Below are 25,414 nucleotides of genomic sequence, written 5' to 3' on the forward strand. Positions count from 1 at the left end.
TACTATGGGTTCATTCAGACTTGAAAAAAGCTTATTGTTAGTTAACGTAGCAAATTCGGTCCTTCATGAAAGTATCAAAAAATAACAAAGAATAATAATTCTCTATCTTCTAAATCTTGCAACACAATTTTCAGCGTTGACCACCCTGCATCGAAAAAATCAAATCGCATACCGAGATCCTGTAGTTCCTTTCAGTTCCATAACACTTCCACCGTAGATTCACACCGTCCGACAATCCTCTTATGATATATTACAATCATCAGCATGGGCGTCTCTGATTTGTTGCTTCGTCTTCCTTGAGGCCCGTCGTATCAGACTTCGGCTCCTGGGCTTGCTTCTAACTTCTTCTGCGATAGCCACAACCGTCGATCCTTGCGCCGCTAAGAGTTGCTGCTGCTGCTGCTGACCTCCAGGACCGGCTCCCGCACTTCCAGTTCTGCCACTTGGTGACCCTGACCTTTGAACAAAACTAAAATTCTTAGTGGGTAAATATTTCTGATTATCGTTAAACAGAATACTGAGATACTATAAAACCTTTGACATAATCTGATTATATTCGATTCATTTTTGATTTCATGGAGAGAGATACTTAATTGCGGTGACAATAAACAGTTTTCAATAATCTCAATTATTTTCTATAACCGAAAAATATGAAGATTTAGGAGCATGATCAAAACCAGTTTTGTGGCTGTAACTTGGGAATTTTGTACGCGTTACTATTCTTTTTGATTATGGTCACTCATACGACATTCCCTGGCAATTATGGCAATTATTTTAATAGTGTTGGAACAATAAATTGATATTAAGACTCTTTTCTATTGGAAAAATTCAGTTAACTAAACGAACCGATTTGATTTAGTATGTAACATTACGTGTTATTGACGCATGTTAAAGATCACCACTTCCGATCCTATCGCAAATTTCGAATGGTAACGCCGAGAGGTCAAGGCTCACGATACGATAGAATCTCGACTTTGTGACGCCGGATTTTTACTGGCCTCGGCCACCCGGAAACGTAACCGAGAACTTACGTGGCGTACATGCCGCGAAATCTTTACCTGTGCTAAGCCTTGGATGATATTTTTTTATATACAATAATGGCGGTGGCCTGTGGCAGCGTAGAAATAGGCCAAAAGGCAAGCTAGGAGTAAGACAGAAAAGAAAAGGGACATGTAACAAAATAATGAGGTAAAGTGAGTAAATTATAACGAATTGTAGTGTAACATGGCGTCTCAGGACTGCTCGTCACAAGGGCACAAAACTGAAGGAAACTTCTGGAAAACGCGTCCCCGGCAGGGTACTCCAACCGATCTCGATTTAAAATAGGCAATAACTACTGGCTTAATTCTCTCTTTGTAAATTCTATAATTTCGCGCTCCGGCGCAAGCAAACAAGTTACTAGGACGACGATCCCGACCACCAAGGGATCAACAACTACCGATGATACTTACTACCTTGCTCTTGTTTTGATTTCCTTCAGTTACCTGTCCTTTTTCCTTTACCGCTATCGCTATCGTTTGTTTTATTGCTACCGTTTTCTCACAACTCCAATACCGTTTGCATTATCGCTTAGCTTCTTTCTCTTCTTTTGATCACCTTCCTTCTTACCCTTTTCTTTGCTACTGATAAGTTTAATTCAAATCAGAATCAGTGGTTGTGTGTCCGAGACACCGGCTGAGGTAAAAGCTTCTGCCTTTTTGTTGCATCGTTACGAAGTTGCTCATAATTTCTATTTTCCTTCTTATAGTATTTATCTTTTCTTAGTTGCATCGTGTGATGCCAGTTTCTGTGTGAATCATGGTCCAGGACTCTGAGTTGCGTTAAGCCGTCGTGTGACAGCATGATTTCAATAATTAATTAATTCCGTGTCTTTAAACGAACTCGTAACTACTGAATAAGTAATTATTTCCTATTTATGAATTTCTCTGATTATCTGTAAATTTCTGCCGTATCTTGAGCTATCTTTGCTTTGATTTCTTATTCATTTTCTGTGCTAGTAGTGCTTATTATATTTTGTTTCCTGTATCGCTTGCTATATTATATTCGGTATTGTACATGTATTTTATTATAAATCGAGTTTCTTGAAGTACACCCGAGCGTAGATTCAGCCACTAAATACTACCGTACTGATTCTATTGTTATTGACAATTCTGTATTGCTATTACTTACTATCCTTTGCTATGCAAACCTTTCGCTGAATTTTTCACTCTCATAATTTTGTATTTTCTCGAAAGTATATTTTAAGATTTCCTTGTGAAATGTCTCGAATTTCTAAATATTGTAAATAATTAATTCTGTCGTCTATGAATAAACCTCTCGTAAATTGTCTCTTGTACTTTACAGTCAGTCCTATTCTCTCGTCTAAGCTACCGATTTCATAAATTGTCAATGTCGAGAAAATGAGTAATGAAAACAACATATGAGATTGTCTGATGTTTGGCGCGCCGCTGGCGATACTGACAATCAGTATAGTGATTGTATTAATCACATGAGCCACTGAGTCTACTAATTGTATTAATCATGTGAGCTGTCTTTATATTGAGCAAAGGCTAAGACATTAATTGTGAGCGTATCACTGAGACCGTACTTGCTGCGTGTGTCACCATGTGAGACTATTCAAAAGCTAATTGTCTAAGCCGCCGGCGTTGGGGTGAGTTCTCGGCGGCCGTGAGGCAGCGTGCGGGTTCGCATCGAGCGACAACCGTCTAGTTCTGTCTTTTAGAAGACATGTTCGCAAACAGTTAATGAATGTCAATCCGTCTTATAAGTTAAAACCTATGGTCTATGTTATGCTTCTGTTATTATCTCCTGAGCTATCATCATTTTGTTATCTATCGATTTGCAATAAAGTTCTGACACTCGCTTTAAATTAACAGAGTAATAATTCGCGTAGAGTCATTCTTTGGAAATCGGGTAAAATCATGTCACCCAGTGACGTGTAGTTTTCAGTAAATTTTCGCATTTTATCGCTTCCCCCGACCTACGCTCAGTTCTCTCTGTTAACTATCATCTCATATTCAAAGCTACCATTTAATTCTATTCAATCGAAATTTCTATGACCTGTTATTGCCTGATTTAATAACTAACGGTGTCTTTGCCATCTAACTTGACTGACTTGAATGTGTTAGCTGCCTTGAATACCAACACTCTACCAGTTCACGTGATTACCTGAGCCCAGCCAACCGTACAACGGGTTCTCCAGTTATTTATTGTATTTTTTCGTATTGCTTGAAATTCGACGCTAAAGCGTCTAGCGCCCAACGTATATCCTTTTATTATAGTTTAGTAGTTCAGAATAATTGAAGGATCGCGTTAAAGTGTCAACGGTAAGTTCTCATCTGAGGGTAACAGAAATTAGCGTTGCAGTACATAAAAATAATTTAGAATAGCATTTACATAGAGCTGTTATAAAAGTAAACAGTAGTAAATATTAAAATAGCAATATGAGCAGGCGAGTGAATGGGAATGAATGATGTCAATGTCCTAACAAATGCACTAATGGGTGGAAATGGTAAAAAGGTAGAGTAGACGAGCAGTATGATGATGGTACGAGGTATAAGCGACGAATAGATTAAGAAGTAATTTAAAAATAATTCAAGAAACTAGTTATCATCCAGGTAACGGGTTTGATCTAGCGGAGATGATGGCGACGCAACCCAGGTGAGTACGATGCAAAGTAGCGGCGGGTGGTACCAGGAAAAGCTTAGGCGGTGAGTCGATGCTGGTGAACAACTAATCGCAATTAACCTGGGTACAATGAAAATGAAGAATGGATAATAAATCAATTGAAATACCTTAAACTACATTGAATGGATTAGGAATGTAAGCGTTAACGATGGTTGAAGGTACAACTTAGAGCTGTGATGGGCAATTGTAACAAGAATAAAGTTTGTGATCTAATGAGTGGGGATTGTTAACGCACTTGATGCTCAAAGCCTTTTACTGGATAAACATTATTACAGAGGCTGCCTCGATCGACTGAAGGTGGCTGGAGAGCATTGCCTTAAAAATATCTGTTGAAGGCGACTCATTCAAGGGTGACGGTGGGCTATCCCAAGGGTAAGTAAAGAAAAGAAGAAATGAGCGGTGGTAGCAGGATGTCCTATGGTTCGGGATACAAAATGACGATGCGTTATTAGACAGCATGAGCCTGGAGGAATGGCCTAATTCGGGATCATGATACAGAAAGAGCTCCCGCAGAAACGATGGAGGGAACTTCGCCAGAATCTGGAAAAGGAAGGAGCCTAGGAAAAACAGACGACGATTCATTACCGGCAGCCAATTTAATTTGAGGCGATACGGCGTGATATGAACGTCCCTTCGCAAGTTAAAGATGAATCTAATTTCGGAATTTACAAGGCGTTGGAGTTCGAGGTTTAGATAGCCTGTTGAATCGTGGTAGACCAAACAACAATGATCGATGTGGGGTAGAATTAATGTGTCGACAAGCAAGATCTTGACCTACGGAGAGAGGATTTCGCTGTGGTAATTCAGCCTGTGTAAGGTAGTGAACACCTTCTTCGAGACTTGAGCTACGTGACTATTCCAAGAAAATTGGGCGGACAGCTGTACACCGAAATTCCTAACGCCATCGACGCGACATAGGGCACGGATTGACCGTTTATTGCTAAGGGAGCAATATCCAATGGGCGCAGCTGGTCTAGGTAGGGCTTGCTACCAAGAATGATAGCCTTAACCTTCACAAAATTCAGCTGCAGGCCATTCCTTGCGCGCCCAACTTGAAACAGCGTCAGCATCATCGCAAACCTTACTAATCGCGGCAAGGATATCGCAGGGTAATGTGTAAATGAAGATTTGCAGATCATCTACAGAAGTTAGGTATTTGGTATTTAAACGTTTCAAGTTTACTTGAGCGCTAAATATCGCGGTTTGCATGCACGTGATGTGAAATAATTCAGTGATTGTGAATAAACTCGATTATTTAGTTATGAATTTCTCTTTTCTTGAGGAGAAAAGCAGAATTCGGTCTCTGGACTCGGAAGGAAAGTGGAAAATTTATTTATTAATTATTTGATGAATTCCTGGAAGAGGTGACTATGGTTTGACCCTTAATGGTTTATTCAGAGATAGCCTCAGAAGGTGTTTCATCACTCTCATGAGCCATAGCTCGAGTGGAATAAACCCATCATCACAGGTCGTATGAACGGTTGAGGATCAAACTTGTTCTGTGCTTGTGAAGCAAGACACAGAGTAATCGTAATAAACGACGGAGTCGTGAGGCGAGAAATTTATTTTCAGAAGGGAAATATTTGATTAATAATAATTAAATGTTTCGTCCCCAAGAAGTGGGATGTAAGACAGAAAGAATGTTTTTGAATTCACCTTTTTCTTAGCCCGATACAAAGGCTTCGTAATGTTAAGAAATCTCATTTAATTCGTATGATCGCTTCACACATGCAAATATTTCATGAAGCTTTGACGATGGAAAACCTTCGTTGACGAGTTATTATTTAGTATGGATAATGTTTCGCTTCGCAAACGGCAATACGGGATATTATTTACGTGATATCGTGGTTGTCAGAAGGACGGGAATTCTACGCAATTATACCGTCACCTGTATGAAGACGGCCTGACGCAATGCAGGAGGCTCTTTAGAGGTTCAGGGGCCCTGCCTATGGGTCAAAAGATTCTGAGACCAACACTGTATCTGAAGTTTAACGTCAGACGCAATGCTGGGCTTTACCCAGACACGGCTCCCTAATACCTGAGGAGTTTTATTGAGAAAAGGACGAATTCATTATCTACGTTGAATACCCTCCTTCGATAGAGAGTGGTGGTCGAGGGTCCTTGGAGTAACGAATCCTTACCTCGTAATTGAAGGCTTGTGTCGACTGCAAGTTGCTCATTGGTATATGATGATCCGGCAAGCGGATGTTCTGATGTGTCCGTACTTGGACCTAATAATTGATCTACTGCTAGTGAGACGATAGACGATAGATGTCGAGACACCTTTGTGCTCGACTTTTATACCCGTTGTGGCGTATGGTTTTGCAAATTCGGGGAAGTGTGATTGGCCGTGTCCCTTGAGGAAGGAGCATGGTAAATCGCGTGATTTGGTTGGTTTGTCGGTACGTGGTGGGATCACCGAGTGTGTAGTAAAATTTGGAATTGTCGCCGACAAGCATAATATTTGTGGGCTTGGGTTGACTGTCAGGTGCCGGTCGCCGGCGAGGCGTCCCGTCTCAGTATGTTTCAGAGCCTGACCAATATCATTTATGAAGAGTAGTAAGAGTAGAGGCCTTAAAACAGAACCCTGAGGCACGCCTGAATGATTAGGTAAAAAGCTGGAAAGATTTCCCTAAAGATCCCAAACTGCCTGCAATTTGTCTGATTGGTAGGAATGAAACCACATTACTGTCTCGCTCGATAATCCACAATGTAACAGTTTAGCCAACAGCAGCTGAAGATTAATACTGTCAAAAGCTTTGCTAAAGTCGAATGAGACGAGTATGATGACTCACCGGATGTCGAAAGCTTTCCTTGCATCTTTCAATACCTTCAGCAAAGCTTATTGCGTTCTGTGTAATTCACGGAAGCCAGAAAATGCATCGGAACAATGAAGGGGGTCTTCTTCGGAATACGGTACTAGTTGATTAGCGACGATCTTTTCAAAAACCTTTACCGGGTGAGTTAAGTTGGCAACGGGTCTTGTGTCATACTCAGAGGCGGGAGGATTGCAATCATTCAAGGAAATAATAAAGTCAATTTGTAGACCTCTGAGAACAAGCAGTTCCAGAAGGAACAATTGAAAAGCTCAGTTGAATAAGGAGGGAGAAGGGCTAGATGATTTTTGATGTGCGATAGATGAATACCGTTAGGACTGTGTCCGCGTGATTTGGTGAGTTAGAACGTAAGTTTCCTGTCGACTGGGGACTCTCGGACAGGTGAGAAGGAGAACTGCGACTGTACTCGAGATTTCATCCTTCCGAGTAACTTTTGCAATTCAGAATCAGAGCATGGAGGCTGAGTTGAACTGATAGAGTTATAGTACTCGTTTAATTGCTGGATCTCAAAATGATGCAGAGGTGAGGACCCTGAGCTTGTCGAACCGGTACGCCCCAGTTGCTTCAGCTCTGACCAAACATCGGACACGACAGGGAGGTTGGAAAATCGCTGTTTGAAGAAAACATGTTCAGTTTTCTTAATATCCGCCTTAATGACTCCGCGCATTTCCTGATACTAGGCCACTTACTCGAGAGAGCTTAAGCGTTTTGTCGATGAGTAGAAGTTGTTGCGAACTCGAATGTATTGCTTAAGCTCTCGATTAAACCGTCCGGCGGGTGGCCGCTGAATCTCGCGCGCTTATCAAGGGTGCATGACCATCAAGTGTGCCCACAATTGAACCGCAAAGGAAATTTGCTTGAGCATCAGAGTTGACTTCAATTTATCGAAGGAAATTGGTGATACTGAAGTGTAGCTCGTCGCCCAGAGCTGAGCTATCGCGGTTACGAAAATCTCGATACCTGATCACGCGATTCTCTCGATTTAAAACAGGCAATTTAAACTAAAATTCAATCAAATCACGCCCTGAAACAAAGGGCGTTGATGATTTAGTAAAAGATCCAAGTTTTTAGTAGAATCTATTATCGTTACATCTAACCAAGATTCAAAGTGTACCATATGGTGCGTGTTACCAAACGGAACGAGGTACAGAAAGCAGCTGAAAACGATGTGACGCAGGTAGTCGGCTTCAAAATTTTTACGGCTCAAGTAACAATTTAAGACTCCGGTTATAATAATATTGCCGTAGTTATGGGGGAAATTAGACATCTCATCTATAAATCCTTCCTAAAGTATGCCTTTGGGCCTGCGATAAATAGATGAAATAAAATTTTTATGAGGTTCAAGACTGATCTCTAAAATAAGTTCTGTCATTGGAGAGTGGGAAAAGGGAAGAGGCTAGAATTTTGGACTGGAGAGAGTTGTGCACTTAGATGGCTACACCGCTACCCGATTTCCCGATTTGGTCATTTTGTAATAGATAATAATTATCTAAAGTTACTGGTTGACTCATTATATTGGCATGAAACCAAGTTTCGGTGACTGAAATTACGTGGTAACGTTTACCCGAGCAAAATTCCCAGATCGAATCAGTGTACCCTATGAGAAATTCAGCATTAAAATTTGCCACGTTGAGATACCGTGATCCGTGTCCAGTATCAGAAGGTTGCAAGAGCTTCGTTGGTAGCCAGGGGCAATCTTAGAGCAATCGGAGATTGGTCTCATAATTTACGACAATAACTTCGGAGGACGCGTCCTGCTTGACATGGACCACTTTGTTCCTGATCCAAATGAACCGATATCCACGATGCTTCGCATAGGCCCTAACCTTGCCCAAAAATGTGGAAAGAGTTGGAGGTGGATGCTCACTAATGAACATGGCAGTACGCAGTTGATCGTGTGGTAGACCAAACAAATCAGCGTAGAAAGAGCCTTTCTCTCTTTTGGCAGCAAGCAAGCGATTCCGGCACCAAACGGATCAAGGCTTGAACAAGATTAACTGAGGCATTTTTGTGTTACTTGAAGAACCTTTTATGCGCCTAATTTTGATTATGTTCGTGGTCGGCACGTTTACCGACAGTTGAGTTGTGCCTCTAATAAATAGCTCAAGAAAGTTTTTATTTTCACGTTCTGGCACAGTAGCGATAATTAGGTCGCACTTTAATGAGTTTCGCTTAAGCGATACCAGAGTATTCACCAAATCCGTGATGATCCCGAAATTTCGCGAATTTGCAACTCAAGGCGAGAGATATCCGCCATGTCCGTTGCACGAGCATCTTCTAGGTTGCCGACACGAGTACTCTGGAGATGGTTTACGTTCGTCACAGCCTCTACCTCAGCCATGAGGTTACCTATTAGTTGAGTTGTCGATTGTGAGAGTCCGTCCAGCTTTGCAGACAGTGCCTCCACCTTAAAGTTCTTCGGTCTATTGAAATTGGGAGTGTGAGTTGTCCTGAAGGCCTTTCACTTTAGGAGATAGTTCATCGACTCTCATCGGCAGAGATGCCAATTTTACAATTTTCATGTTTATTTTTGCGGACTGTTTCGTAGAGGCTTCAGTTGACGCGAGCAGTGTTTCCAAAGTGGGCGACCCCCCGTAGCATCTCGCGTAGAACCTTAAGAATCGGCAGGAAAATCTGACGAATAGTATTTCGGAGTCCCTGTGATTTAGGTATTGCTGGACGCGCATTTAAAATGCGTTTCACCGTTCGCAATTTACTTCACGAATCAAGTACAGCTGGGATAAAGGGCACCTCGGCAAAAAGAGCATGTTATAGGGGAAACGACCGGTTTTTTTCATTTCTTACAGACTTTGACAAGCGGATGCGAGATCTGGGATGCAGGAGAGAGCTTTTTCAAATGAGATGGCAGTAGGTAGGCCACCTGGAGATTTACCGGCGTATACACAGTGGCAGAATTTGAAAAATTGATATCGTTGACTGAGGATTAATTAGAGTTTAAAGTCAAAAACTGTTCCTTGCTGTCTACGAGAGATTATAAGTATTAACAAGAGTACACCCATACGTCACTGCTAGCAAGCAAGCGGATAAGCCTGGGTGATCGGCTCGAATAAGTGTCACAGCAAAACCGGTAGAGATGAAAGCTTTACTGCACTAATATGATTGACTCATGTGGCAAGCACACGAGATCAAAAGAACAACAAATAGTGTGATATCCCTGGTTAGAAGATAAGTATATAGTCAGATATACAAAGATAAATAAAGAGTATTATACAGTTTATTTAATTGAAAACGGCAGAGACACGGAAAAACACAACTTTATTCAAATCGTTTAGAAATAATTCTAAAAGAAGTAACTAAGTTAAACAAGAACAAAACAAATCAAACCAAAACAAGTTCCATCAACGTCATACGACCGGTGATCAAAATGTAACAATGACACAATATGGTGATGCGACACGGTCATACTGACTAGCACGCGTCTCGAGTGCCGGTTTTTTTTTTCATTCTTCTAATTTATTTCTGAAACAAAAAAAGACATCGAAGAAACCTTCATTAAATCTCGTTCGGCTTTCCTGATCATACAAGCCTGGCATCTTTGCTCAATCAAATCCCTTGTTATCTCTACATCATGTGTGCAACCATGTGCTTTGCTTTATTTATTTCATGATTTCTCTCAAATTCCTTATCTAAGGCATCAATAGCTCTGCAGGCATGCCTTACGCATCCGTACATGTTCTAACTATTTTGACTTGCCGAATCATTCTCAAGTTACATCAAGGCTTTAAGTTCAAGGATTCTGGGTGATCAAGTCCAGCGAGCCTCGAAAGCCAAAGTCGCACTCTCGAAATGAAACAGCGATAGCAATTAACAGAGTCCTCCCCTGCTCTCTTCGGATTTCTACTTCTAAATCCGGCTCAACCAGAACCATGTTTCTGCAAATTATAGCTACATTTGTTTTCAACAACCGATTGTGTTAACCTACAAGAGTTCATGGTTCATCTCAGCAAAACATGTTTGCACTCATGACTTTGTGCACTACAACAATTTTTCTCTTTAAAACAAACAAGTCACTTCGGAACCTTGTTCATACCTTTTTCACTTTCTGCGACACAGCTGTCCTGACTCGCGCCATGTCCAGGAGCTGCGATCAGTTTATCGTGAGACACCTTAATGCTATTACGACCTCTAAATCCGGAAAAGCCTATTTTTTCAACTAAATACCTATCATTTGGAAGCTGCATGACAACTTCCAAAGGACCGCGATATTTTGCATCTAACTTTGTCTTAATTCTATCGTTGTCTCTAACCATAACAAAATCCCCAACTTGAAATGGTTTGACTGGTTTGTTCTTTCTATCAAACCGTTCTTTGTCTTTTATGGCTTTTGCTGTAATGCTACTTGTAGCCTCTGACCTGAGCTGAGTTGAATCTACATTGTCAGTCTTTACGCACCTATGCTTCACACGTCCTATATTTATTGAATTTATTTTTGTGCCAAACAAAATTTCAGCGGGACTTTTTCCTAACGTTTTCTGAACAGTTGAATTTATTGCAAACTGTACTTTACCTAACTCGGACTGCCATTGTTTCCCCTGATATTAATACTTCTTTCTTGTGGCCACAGAATACGCAAAACGGTCCAATGTTCGACATATTTGGACTCGCGTCCGTTCGCTCCAAGAGTATAACCGAAACTGATTATGTACAACAGAGAGACACGCACACGCAGATGTTGCATTGAAATTTTAGGGGGAAAGGTTCAGGTAGCCCGAAGATCGTGTTATGGGCTCAAGCGGCTCCAGAAACTATCTCGAAATATGTGTTATAAAGAAACAGCGTAGTAGCAATGCTCCAATATTTTTAAACTTTACTGCGTCAGCTGACGGTCTTTCCACCACTTAACACGCAGCTGATTATTGTTTTTCTACTTGTTCCGTGGGGTACGTCCTCTTTAACAAAAAAAAGGTCGCGTATTTTTTTTTAATTTGATTACGATTTCGAACTATGGAAAACACGGATCTAGGGGATGGGAATAAATGAAATAAACACGTCTTTTGAGCCATCAGTTCTATGTTTTATCATGGCTCAGAGAGGAAAATCTTTGAGGTATGAACCTCAGAGAAAAAACCCCTCGCAAATGTTGAATTCACAACGTGTATAGGATATTCATCATATCAAATATATTTCGCACAATGAATTATTTCGGAGGTGAAATCTACGATTAGGAGACATTATATATATGTGGTTGTATTGATTGCTGGTTTCGTTTGAAACATCCGAATTGAATCTCTATATTTATATATAATTGCGCTGGGCGTCTTGACTATTTCGTGCAGTATAATCGTGGTAAATGAAGTCGCTGGCGACTTCGTATAAACACTGCGCTTGTGCTCAGGTATCACCGCTTGATTCGGTGTACCTGAAGGATTACCTTGTGTGAATCCAAGTATGTACAAGCAATCGACAGATTACTTGCGTTAAGCATTGCGCTTGCTCATTGGTATAACCGGGCTGCGCCGATGTGCCTGGCGGGACGTACCGCGCTTGCGTTAGTGTACTTACGAAGTTATTCCGGCTCCCCTGCATGCAACAATCAGGAAGGATTTGAAGATACAAGACACCACAAGATCCAAGTATCAATCGAATTGCAGTCAAACCCTTTAGATTTATTCATCTCTCCGGAAACGCACACAGAAAAGAAAAAAGCAAAAGGAATGAACCGACTAACCCCGAGTCGCTCGAGTACTTGACTGACGTGGCCTGGCCCGCGCTATCTCGTCCACCTTCATGCTCGTCTAAATAAAACACATGCAAAGACAAAACAGAGAGAGTCGGCCGCGCGACGCATGTGTTCGTATACACGCGTGAGCGACCGTTCGTGCCTGGGCACCTCTGACTATTCATTCGACCGAACAGACTCCCCCCGTTGCGAAGAGAGCGAGCAAACATGTTTTTCTTTTTTATAATCGTATATTCTGCAAATGAGGGATTCTCCGTTAACTCGGCCACGTTTTTTTTGATCATCTCAGATCTGTCCCATAATTGGTTATATCAAAGTACTACTAAAAGGTACTCTATGTGAATTTTTCGGATTTTTTAATTCATTATTTGAGAAATTTGGCGTTTTTTTTAAATGAATATATCTCGGAAACTTGAAGTAACTGAAAAAAAATGACTCCACATTAAAGTTGTAGTTTTTTGTTAGCTTTCGAGAGGAATTTTTGAATAAATTTTTACGTTCCGGTAACGCTGATTTTTTACCAAAAAAGGATAAAATTATTTTTTTTTTATTCAAAAAGGACCCTTTTTTTCTGGAAAAATTACAAAGTCTTCCAATATGTATGACAATATCGCCAAAAAATCGCCAGAGTGGCACGGATCGAGGTTCTAGGGTAAAAAAAATGAAAACACACAAATTAATTTTTTTTTTACCGGAACCTCGACCGAATTTGTGTGGCTTCATTTTTTTTTACCCTAAAACCTCGATCCGTGCCACTTAGGCGATTTTTTGGCCATATTGTCACACATATTGGAAGACTCTGTAATTTTTTCGTCAGAAAAAAAAGGGTCCTTTTTGAATAAAAAAAATAATTTCTCCCTTTTTTGGTAGAAAATCAATGTTACCAGAACGTAAAAATTTTTTCAAAAATTCCTCTCGAAGCTAACAAAAAACTTCAACTTTTATGTAGAATCATTTTTTTAGTTACTTCAAGTTCCGAAATATATTCATTTGAAGAAAAAAAACGGCAATTTCTCAAATAATGAAATAAAAAATCTGAAAAAATTCGCATAGAGTACGTTTCAGTAGTACTTTGATATAACCAATTATGGGGCAGATCTGAGATGGTCAAAAAAAAAGTGGCCGAGTTGACGGAGAATCCCTCAAATATGTAAATGGTTATGTAATGATACAATTGATATTGTTTAAAGTTTGTCTGGTAATGGATACAGTTGAGTACAGTTTCGTTTGTATTCTCCTTGCATCGTCTTGACGGTTGCGACTCTGACGACTCCGTCGTCGCCAGGATGAACCTTGCGGATTATTCCCAACGGCCGCCGCATACACGGCTGATTCTTCTCGATCAGAATCACCACAGCCCCTGGATGAAGTTGGACTGTGGTTTTCTGCCATTTTTGCCGCTTCTGGAACTTGCTCAAGTACTCGAGGTACCATCGGCGTCAAAAATTCTAACGAACCTTGGAAATAAAATTCCAGACCGTTAACCGATTGTTTGGAACGTCGGACAGTTCGGCCTCTGGCAACCTTGTGAGGGGACGTCCTATGAGGATGTGAGCTGGCGTGAGGGCCACTGGATCATTTGGATCAGAGGAGAGAGAGCAGAGAGGTCGTGAATTTAAAATCGCTTCGATCTCTATCGCCATTGTGCTGAACTCCTCGATGGTGAAAGCCTGATCTCGTACGACCCGTATGAAGTGATGTTTGAAGGCCGTCACCGCGGCCTCCCACAAACCTCCGAAATGCGGCGACAACGGAGGGTTGAATCGCCATATGATGTTGCGCTGAGTCGCGTATGTGGCAACGGTTTGTTGCAGCTCTTCGGTCTCGAGCAAGGCATAGAGTTCACGCAACTCTTGTTTGCTCCGACGAAATTTGTCCCTTTGTCCGAGAAAACGTGGCTGGGGGCCGCACGACGACCGATGAAACGGCGAAACGCCGCGAGAAACGCGTCAGTACTGAGATCGCTTACAATCTCAAGGTGGACGTCCTTTGTGGCCATGCAGACGAAAACGCAACCGTACGATTTGATAAATTTTTTGTTCCGGAATTTCTTTTCCTTTACGAACACTGGCCCAAGTAGTATGGCTATGAGAGTTCTGCGTCCAAACACCTTCTTTACCGACCGCGCCGCTCCGCGTAGCCCAGACTCAAACCCTTTTCCGCGATGACGTCACAGTCTGCCGTACCGAAGGTCAAAACCGTGCAACCTTACCGACAGTTGTATCGATCGAGGGTCAAAATCGTGCTGTTTTACCTACAATCTTACCGACCCCGTGCAACCTTACCGACAGTTGTATCGATCGAGGGTCAAAACCGTGCTGTTTTACCGACAATCTTACCGACCGAAGGTCTATAGTGCTCGCCTGTCCCACGATAGGACTGCTGATGTGTAACATGAACCACTCCGAATTCCTTTCCCACGGTAGGACTGCTGACGTGTAACGTCAACCACCTCACATTCCTTTCCCACCTTATCAACCACGTGACATTCCAAAATTAATGGTTCCGAGAATTGTTTGTCTCAACGTCGCACCGAAATCCTTTGACCGCATGCCGCTCGCCGTCGAAACTTGTCGAACGCATTGTTTTGTCTAACCACCTTATCAACCACGTGACATTCCAAAATTAATGGTTCCGAGAATTTGCTGATGTGTAACATGAACCACTCCGAATTCCTTTCCCACGGTAGGACTGCTGATGTGTAACATCAACCACCTCACATTCCTTTCCCACCTTATCAACCACGTGACATTCCAAAATTAATGGTTCCGAGAATTAGTCGCGGTACAGAGCCATAGATCTGCGGTGTCGGGTTACTATCGCTCTTGGAATGCCAAAAGGTGCGCGCGCATACACAAACTTTGATATCAGCCCCGTGACATTCCTTACCCTCCACCAAATTATGTGGTGGGGGTACGTTATATAAACGAAAAGTGAAAACTTCATCGCCAGTCTGAAGCTGTTCTTGCAAATAAGAAGTGCTCTGGAACAACGTGAGTTGAAGAAACGATTAGAACTGCTCCTCAAGAATATCGGAGAAGTAAAACATCTGTTGAAAATCAGATCCGACCTCAATCAACTTACAAGAGATTTCGAGCACCTACAACTGGACAGTAACGACAATGGACTTCTCAAAACTGAACGAAATCGCGCGGCTGGAGACATTTCTGCCGTTGAAAAAAGTTTCGGATCTTGAAGCCTACTTCGAATACAGAGTCAGCGGTGTTCGTCGAGTCAAAACGAAATTTGGAGACAAAATCGTTCTGGACTTGGATGACGCTTTCACGATTTTTCTGCCCAACCGACTGAACAAAGCCCTCCACGAAAATGAAGATTTGTTCCAGAAGGTGACGACAGCCTGTAAGGAGATACGGTTGCATATACGCTATCTTGGCGGACCCTACGGTCAACTTGAATTTGTATACGTATAATATTCAAACAATGTTCTGTGTAAGTCTTACGTTTAATAAACAAAAAGATTGAAATTATGAATATTTTTTTATTTATCCATCCTGTATACCTTTAATCCTACGTACGTTTTGTATCTAGAATTAAGTCTCAAAATCTAAGAAAATGTCCGAACACCACTAAGCAAAGACGGAGGGTTTCGAGCTGCGTCATGTGAACTCTACGATGAGTATTTGGACAGGTTCAGACCGGAGTGCAAGGTCGGCCGATAGCCGCGGTACAGAGCCTGCGGTGTTGGGTTACTATCGCTCTAGGAATGCAAAACTCGGTTTGAGTACAGCTTGGTCAAGGATGGAGAGCAAGGTCGAATCTTACATAAGCTTCTGAAAAAAATTCTCTCTCTTAAGAGCTAAGGTGAAGGTATAAAATTATTTCATGAATATTCTTTAAAAAAACAGTTTTATTGAGTACAATTTTTAGAGTACGGTTGACAATTACTTCACAAAAAATAGTACAATAATTCTATTCAACAGTGTCATGACCAGGGTGATATATTCGCCAGGAATGCGGGACCGTTCTTGTAGACGCTTCTGCGCAGTAACACAAATCGTACAGCCTCGCCATCCGGACAGTACGATGATTTTGTAGCCAATTCTGGAGTATGCAAACGTTTCGTGCTGCACAGATTGCGTTGGGAATTGTGTGAAGGCCGCATCTCAGAGCTGAAGTTTTTTGCAGGGTTTCAAGCGACGGACAGTCAAAGTCCAACATGTCGATGATTTGAACTTTCGGAACGATTTTCAGCAACCAATCTCGTTTTTCTTCTCCTTTTACGTACACGGTTTGAGCTTTGCACAGCCTGTCTTGAATGGTCCGCTCAACTTCCTCAAAAGGTATGGTTCCACAGCTCCAACGTAAGCCATGAAAATCACGTTCTAACCAAGGATTTTGGCTTTTGTATTTGACGTCCAGTAAATTCCATTTGTAAGGTGGTTTGAAGAAAAATACTGAAGGAGATGCTTCCGAGTAGATTGAAACTACAGCCAATTCTTTTAATGTGAAGGTGTTGTTGAGAGGTCTACGAAAGCCTTGTATGTCAACGATGAGCTCCATCTTTGAACTGTGCGAGATGGTGGAAACGGGTCAGCTTTTATACCAACTTTTTCACCCCACCACTGAGCGGGTTGTATTCGACAATACGATCGTGAACGATCAAGCAGTACGCCGATGTTTCAGCGGGAAAGTTTGCTTTAGCTTCAAATTCAAGACGGATGTCAACAGGTCCGTACTTCAAAGATTCGTTTTGTTTTGAACAGTCGATAACGAATAAGGGGACGTCTCGAAGGAATTCACTCTTTGTCAGCAACGGCTCGGGGTTCTTGTCGTAGTAGGTAGCTTGGAAGTTTGCGTACATCTCGTACAGGAGCGCGTACAGATTACGACTCATGTTGAGGTTCAGGTTACCGTACGGATAAGATTGAGAGTTTAAGAATAGCTTGACGTCCGTGATATTGCAATGATCGAAATGACTCGCGTTCTTGCCGGTCTTGTTCTTTCTACTTGTTTGGAAACTCAAAATGACGTACCGAGGTTTTTCAAGCTGAGTGGAAGTTTTCACAGTCCAAACGTGTTTCGATGTTGTGGGAAGTAAGGGATATTCGTACAATTCCCAACTGCGGAAGCTCATCGAAACAGGCGGATCTCTCTGAATGAAATTTAGTAGATCAACTTTTTTCTGATCCGCGAGTTTCAAATACGGTATTAACCATTCCACTGCATTGATCGTGATTTTGAATTCCTCCTCCTGAGTCTGCATGATTGCGTTGACGTCAGTTTTTGATCTCGTCAAAATTAACTCATGTTTAGCGTTGACAACGATCTTGCGGTAGTCTTCGGCGAAACCCAATATCATGCTGAACGGTATCAGTACGTCAAAGTTACCATCGGCATCGGTTAATTTTTTCTTCTCTTCTACATCGAGCCATCCAGCGTTCTCCATCAGCCAAGTCTGACCAGGGTGCAGGGAAGCGTAACCCTTCATGAGACTTGTCAAGTCAACGTTCTTGCTTCTATCAACCTCAACTGCGTTAATTTCGTAGCGAATTTCTTCAAACAGATGACAGATGGCGTTGTTTACGAGCTGTGTGTTCACAGTAGCTGTACCATCAGGTTTGAGGAGTCGTCCGTGGATATGTACCGAACTTTTGCTGGGTAATATGCATAAATCCTGATGCTGATGTCACGTGCGGAGCGGTCTCGCACGCGACGACTTACCCTCTTGGTTATTAACGAGGTTTATTATTTATTTTTTTGTTGGATTCGGGGGTGAACGTCCTCTACAGGGCGTTCCGTGGGAAATGGTTTGGAGGATTTCAATTATTATGTATCAATTTTGAATGGAAGCAAGTGGAAATATTTAATGGAATAACTAGAAGCAGCGATATTTAGACAAGGAAGCTTACAGTATAGTCTTACGCTACTCACGTTCTCGCTCTTTCTCGATCTCGCTTGTGGATTCGGCTTCGGCCTCGAAGGTGCCGAAGCTTACACCTTCACTCACTCACTTACGTACTACACGGCTTGATTAAGTTCGTGGCTTTGCTTGTTGCGCTTAATTCTAACTTCACAGACTGATGTCGCGACGCGAGATGCTTGAATGACCGCGGATAGATTTACAGGGAATTCCCTCTGTGATCGTCGGAGACCCAAGACTGATAACTCTTTACTCGACAGCTCTGAAGGAGCCTGATTCCGTAGATGTTGGTTTGATGCTGTCTCTAACGGGACTGTCTTCGCTCGCTCGTCCGACACCCCTTGGAACGTCGGGCGGCGAGCGAATTTATGCTGACTTTGCAATTTAAAACAAAGGCTCGCCTCGCAACGGTCATCCTCGAAGCGCGTGATTTCGCGCTCGCCTCATCCTGGTGTTGATTACACCCGGGATCCGGCGGGCGCGAAGACGCTGACGTTGCTGGCTGTCCAACTACGCCGTTGCGCTTGGCTATACCACGAACTGGTTATGATAAAATATTTTATGTGTACTAACTAAACCTATGCTTCCTTGTCTCTAAAAAAATAATAATAATGATGAATTGTTATGATCGGTAATGTTACATTTTGGGTAAATGTGCGGCGCTCGTGACATCCCTCCCCCCTTAGGTGTCGATGCCCTCGTCGACTCGGTGCGCCGGGCCGACGGTGACACGGACACTGGAGGGTTGGCTCACCGCTGACCGCACATTTCATACGTTCTGTATTTACATTGATTGTGTGTTGCACATACGCTCTTCCATGACCCGCACACACACACACACACAACACTTTTCTTTTTGTTTTCGTTTGGCTTGTCACTCACTCGTCACCACACTGCTGGCTCGTCGCTCGGTCGCCCTTGCGTCTCGCCAGCTGCGTTGCCCTCGTGAGGTTGGTCCTTCTTCTCGTGTCGTCTTTGGAGCCGCCTTCTTATCGGCGAGGAGGCGGCCGAAAGCCTCCACGCAGTGGCCCGCGTGTAGGCCCGGCCTGTTTCCGACACTCTCCCCGCACAGTGTACAGGTCGAGCTCGGCGACCTCCGCCGCGAGAGGAAACGTTCTAGGTAGCATTCCTCCCAATGCTGGTTTCCTCCGCTCTTTTTGCACGTCGGACAGGTGCCCCTCCTCAGACTCTCCACCGCCCGGGTCATCACCGCCGTTGTCGCCTTCGCCGTTGGAGGTGGTGCTGTCACCACCAGCTTCGGCGAAACGGTCGAAACCGCCGCCTCAGCCGGTGCTGGTTCGGGCGCTGCTGCTCTCGCCGGTGGTAGCTCTCTCACCGGCGCTGGTACTCGTAACGGTGGCCGGATCGCTATCTCGCACTTGGATAAGCACGAGAGAGCGTGACCCAGCCGTTCCTCTCCTGGTAGCTCCGTTTTGCACAGTGGACAGGGGTTGAGGTCCGACCCGTTCCCTTGATCCGCCCATTTTAAATAGCAAGTTACCCAGGTTGGGCAACTCGTTAGGCTCTCGCGGCAGACCGCGCACTCCTTAGTTGCCTTAGCCCTCGCGAACGTGTTTAAGTAAGCCGCGTCGGACATTTTCTATTCGATTTTCAAAGTGCTGTTTCGCTTCTAAACTTGTGACTGCTCGGGTCTGACTCCGGGAATCGAATGGCGTATGGTTATGCCCTCTGGCTCTCCTTCCCTTTGGCGTGGTAGTGGGAGAAGTCTCGATGTTTTTGAGGGTGTTATTTTCCTAGTACGCCACCTCAGCCTCTTGCCGGGGAAGGGGGCAAGAAGACTCTCCTCCTCTTCCCTTGGGTTGACCCGTTGTTCTTTCCTTTTCCACTTCGTACCGTGTACGTAGGGCAATTTCTGGGGCCGCACTCGGGTTTCCGGCGCCGCCGTGGTCTTGACATGGGTCCTGTTTTGTCTGGGCGAGCTCGATATCTTCGTAATGTGTTGCATGTGCCTTTCGCTTCGGGCGTCCGCATGGCAACCCAATCCATTTTGCCACTTTGTAGATGCTGGCTCGCCATATGTAAGTAGCCAATATTATTCCAAGAAGGAGGTCCAGGGCGAACCCGGTCGTAAACAGGATGTGCTGTTCTTCCTTGTCACGGCGGTGGCCGCCGATTTCTGAGAGTCGCCGTTGGACGTCGTCCAGGGATTCGTCAGCACGTGACATTCGCCAGGCTGAGTCCTTCTCGGTATATTGCGACAGTATATTGCCTTGAGCTGAGTTTTCTAATTTTTCCTCCAACGGTTTTCCGAAGCCGGGGGCAATTAGAGAAATATTCAGTGAAATTTCCGGCGCATAAAAGTATTGTTCACGACTCTCGTAAACCCGCATTCCAGTGAGGGAGGTACTTCGGGTGCGTCCAACACAGTCAGCGCTGAGGTGGAGTATCCCGGCACCTTTCAACGTGGTTGAGACTTCCATTCTTGCTGGACAGAGTATGTGGATATGTTCTGATGCGTGTAAAGAATAGAGCCATCCACCCTGGGAGGGTAGATGCTTCCAGAACGGGTCATCCGTCGTTTGTATCCTCACATCGCAGTGCCTATATGCGTCAATTGATGGGTTTATTAGCATCGCTACCTCGCATTGCTGTGACGTCGATACCTCCTTGAGAGGGGTCTCCATCGAGCAGATGTATCGGCGCTCTACACTGGTGCATTGGTTTATGTATACGGGGTCCGCCATAAAGTATGTACGGTGGTCTGCCGACACAACTATATACGGTTCCGACGGCTGAATGTGAGCCGATCCGTTTAGTAGCGTTCCGCGCTGCGAGGCTGGCCACGCATGCATTCGATAAAGATGATAAGCCGCTCGCTCGAGCAGGGGAATATGTACCACAATTAGGATCCTGCCCGAGTGAAACGCTATGTCCGTATTGACTACGCGGGCCAGCGATTCTCCTCGTAAGTACTCGATCGCGAGGGGAAATTCGAAATCGGGTGCCCGAGTTTGTATTTCCTTTGTTATGGCAGTCAGCTGCGCCGCTGTTAACATACTGGGGTCGTAGCGTCCTTCTCTAGCCAACGATATCGCGTGCAAGTACTTCTCGCTAGTCTGGATATACTGCTTAACCTTAGCCTCCACTCGGTACGCGAAGTTCGCTAGGATGTTCCGGCGCATCATCAAACTCGTCTGGTTGGATAGCTGATTAATCCGTGCGTGCAGTTTATCAACCATGTCTAATTCCATCCGATGTTCTCGATGCAACTCCTGGAATTTTGAGTGGGTTACATGTATTTCCTGGCTGATAATTTGAGTTAGGTTGGATTGGTCACTAAACAATCGGTCGATCTGCGCATTGATATACGTAGCATCCTCTTCGTTCATGGTGCCGAACAGCGATTTGCTGAGCGACCCAACGAAACCTAGCGGGACCGATCGTTTCTTCATAGTTCTGATTTGTAATGGCTTCATCGGCGCGCTGAGTCTGGAGTGGTGAGAAATGGCCTTAAGGTTGTCCGTCATTTCTTTAGCGCGCCTCATGAGTCCTTGAAGGTAATCCAAATTTGTCGTTTCACGGCAAGCCTCCTTGGTCATAACCTGGCAGCATGCCTTGAATGCTTCGTTTAACTGCCTCTCGGCGGGGGGTGAGTCCGTAATAAAAGCGTCTATATCCATGAACACGGTGACTCTCCAGTCCACGTGTTGCAGGCGGAGGGGGGCCACCTTCTCGTAGTAAATTCCCGGCTGGTCTTCCATGGGTGTTATGTGATACGCGTTGTTGCTGCGAAGCTCGGCGGCGGCCAGGGCCGTCGAAGCTAAAAGCACCCACACGCACAACATCGTCGAATTGGTGGACGGTGGCTCGTACTCCTACACTGGTTGTTTACGCGTCTCTCTTTCTCACTCCACACTCTTCTGCGAACACATGCAGATAACATGTTTACACACGCCTTACTGGTACCTCTCACACTCATACTTGCACACCTTCATACATGTGTTTGCTTCGCTTACGGCAATTACTGCGTAGCTCCGCTGTACATTCTGATATATATATTTTTATGGTACAATTTCAGCAATCTGGCTAGCGGCTTATACCACTGCCAGTTTTACCTTGTCGACATGCTTCCTTATCCTTTTCCCGTTTTCTGCCTCTAGTATTATATTGCTATGGTCAGTTATTTGGACAATTTTATATGGGCCATTATATTGGGAGTCGAACTTACCCTTACGAGGTTCCTTTAGGACATAGGCAAGGTCGCTCACTTTACCTGGGAAAGGACGGACTTTCTTGTCGTAGTATTTTTTGGTTGTTTCCTTCGCGCGATTTTGATTTTCACCGGCCATTTCGCGTATTTCGGAGAGGCGTTTTATTAGCTCGATAGTATACGAATTATACGTGGATAGTTTTTCGTCCACGGGGAACTGACTCGGTAGCCGAGGCAGCCTCCCGTACACGATTTCGTATGGGGTAAAATTCGTCGCCTCGTGCACGCTAGTGTTATACGACAATTCCGCGTATGGCAACAAACGGTCCCAATCGTCGTACGTACCTGCATACTGCTTTATGTATTCCGCTAACAGTATGTGACTTCGTTCGAGCGCTCCGTTCGTCTGTGGTCGATAGCCGGATGTCGTTATTTGATTTATGTGAAAGATTTTGGATATTTCGCGCAGTAAGTTTCCGGTAAAGGCTGCTCCGCGATCAGTAAGGATCGCACGGGGAGCTCCGAATTGCGCAATTAATCGCCTCGCCATCGCTTCGGCGATCGTAGTCGCTTTTAAATCGGGTATCGGTTCCGCTAAACAGTATTTCGATAAGTGGTCTTGCATGGTTAGTATGTGTTTATTGCCATGTGGTGTTGTCGGCAACGGACCCACCGTATCGAGTGACACCTTATCAAAAACGTCAGCCGGCGTATCAGTAATGAGCATCGGCTCGCGCGTTTTCGCTCGAACCAATTTACGTTCCTGACAGCCCTTGCAGCGACGAATATGATTTTGCACTTCGTTTCTCAGCGAAGGCCAGTAAAAACGTTCGCGGATTTTACGATAAGTCTTGGTTACCCCTCGATGGCCTCCGACAAGGCTCGCATGAAATTCCTCAATTATTTGCGGGTGTTGTTCATCCGGTGGTCGTCGAACGGTACCATAGCATACCGTGGTGACTATGTTTGTTTTACCGAGTATATTGTTTAACCAATCGAGCAGTTTTGTGCGCGGTAGTTCGTCCGTATAGTCGCCCGAGCGTGAAATACGAACCGACTTCACGGCCGCTTGTTGAAGGGCGAATTTAAGATTCTCGAGTCCCTTGTATATGTGCTCGGTGTTTGTTTTGTCGTAGTACCGTTTTTTAATAACAATACTATAAATTTTTTTGGACCCATACGGAGTCACCGCTATTTGTCCGATCGATAAATTCCGGTCTTTAATTGTTTGTCCATCTATCCTACCTAGGTCAGCGAGTAGTTTTCCCACCGAGGTTGATAATTCTCCATCGGCAGAGATAAAGTGGACTAAATTATCTGGTTTGTACGTTAGACATTCGCGCGAGCTAATTATCGTACTTGTTTTTACTATAGGTTTTTCCTGGTCAGGTTCCTCTTCACTGGACGAGTCCAGTGAGGACGACGTGATCGGGGACGAATTCGTGTCCTTCGATCCTATTATGATGGGATCATCAGAGAAAGTTATGAATTTGCTCCTATTACCGGGAGACTTTTCGGAAGGTGTAGCACGTGGTAGCGCACGTGCTCGGTATGGTGTAGACTTTGCAGCCGGGGCCGCATCGTTGCTGGGCAATGACCATCTCACCGTGAGGCGGGGAGCGGGCAGTAGAGAGGTCCGAGCGGGCTGCGAGGTGTCGGGTTCGCGCTCGAGTCCCGCGGCCATACTTGTCTCGGGTCTCTCTCTCGCGTTCTCTCGCGGCGTGCTCTCTCTCTCAGCTGGTTGCTCGTCGTTTTCGTCGTCCGCCTCCGTCCCTTCTTCTTCCGTGCGTGATGATATCTTCTCCCTCGCACTCAGCCGCCGTACTAATTCCTGGTCCGATGGTGACTTGAACCTGTCTTCTAATGCTTTCAAGCGGCTGGCAAGCTCAGCATCTCCGACGATGTCATCGAAAGGGTCTTGTTCTTGGAGAATCATCTGGGCCTCCTCTTCTACCTCATCCCCCTCCGACAGATGATCAGGCCAGTCAAAATCTGCTTTGTCGGGCCCTTTCTTGGGGTCACGGGAGGAATTGGCTTGGTGCCTCTCTTCCAAACGCCTTAATGATTCGTTGAATTTGTTAATTGAATCTTCGAGAGTTGCTGTTACCGTCTTTGTATTATCTGCTTCCGATTCCTCCGTGCTTCCATCTGAATCGTTGCTGGGGGCGGTGAGCGGGACCGTGATAGTGGCAGGCCTCTGATCAGCCGTCGCGCTTGCGGATTCCGATGAAAACACCGTCTCTTGGGGACCTCCGAGGGGCTTGACCTCTACGGGGGGTGGAGACTTCGGTCTTTTCGGAGGAAGTAACTGTGAGGGCAGCATACTGCGGTGTAAGCGCTGTATGGGTGGCCCTGAGCTCTCGGGTTCAGATCCGGCGGGTTTCGCGTCGGCGAGAGGTGGGCGCCTGGCGGGTCTTGTAACGACCTTCCCGCGCGTTCGTGTCGCCACCGGGCCTGAGCTCTCCGAGCTTCCCTCTCTTATTTCGGGTACTGTGGGGACCGTGGGCACGCTGCGTAGGCGCGAACGCGTGCGCGCCGCTATGACTGATGCGTCGGCCTTGGACGGGCCAGCTGATGTCTCAGGTGTCTTGCCTTTTCTGTTACCGGGAGGTTTCGAAGATAAGGGCAAGATCTGAGCCTTCTGAGGGACATTCGTTTCTACTTCCGAATCACTTGTAGACGAGAATTTCTCTAGATCTACGGGATTACGGGAGAGTGCATCGGCATTTAGATTTTCACGCCCTGGCTTATGTTGAAATTCGTAATCGTATTTACACAACCTAATTTTCCATCTGTTGAGCCTCTTGCCTGGATCGAGCGTAGAACGCATCCATTTGAGAGGCTCGTGGTCGCTTACGAGCTTAAATTTCCTTCCATAGAGATACGTGGAAAAGTGTTCAATTGAATCGATTATGGCCAGACACTCTTGTTCCGTAGTTCCGTAGTTCTTTTCAGCGTTAGTGAAGATTCTAGAGTGGTACGCGACCGGTAGATCGTGGCCATCGTGAATTTGCGACAATACTGCACCGAGTGCAAATTCCGAGGCGTCGGTCGTCAAAATAAATTGTTTAGATAGATCGGGGTATTGTAAGATCGGTTCTTGACAGAGGGCCTTGCGAAGCCTGCGAAAGCTGTGT

At 44.6% G+C, this 25,414-nt stretch overlaps 1 protein-coding gene across 7 annotated transcripts in view; it reads right to left on the reverse strand.

The window, feature by feature from the left end:
- The window catches only part of LOC107216665 (GTP-binding protein Di-Ras2), a 432,275-nt gene that overhangs the window by 9,990 nt on the left and 396,871 nt on the right, over positions 1-25,414 (reverse strand). For 6 of the 7 annotated variants that reach the window (XM_046746087.1, XM_046746085.1, XM_046746086.1 and 3 more), the window contains one exon: positions 173-469. In XM_046746087.1, coding sequence (XP_046602043.1) covers positions 241-469 — 229 coding nt within the window. In that variant the 3' untranslated portion in view covers positions 173-240. The remainder of the gene's footprint in view (positions 1-172; positions 470-25,414) is intronic. The other variant, XM_046746088.1, reaches the window with a different exon arrangement.

Source organism: Neodiprion lecontei, chromosome 7, assembly GCF_021901455.1.
Source record: "Neodiprion lecontei isolate iyNeoLeco1 chromosome 7, iyNeoLeco1.1, whole genome shotgun sequence".
Lineage (NCBI taxonomy): Eukaryota > Metazoa > Arthropoda > Insecta > Hymenoptera > Diprionidae > Neodiprion > Neodiprion lecontei.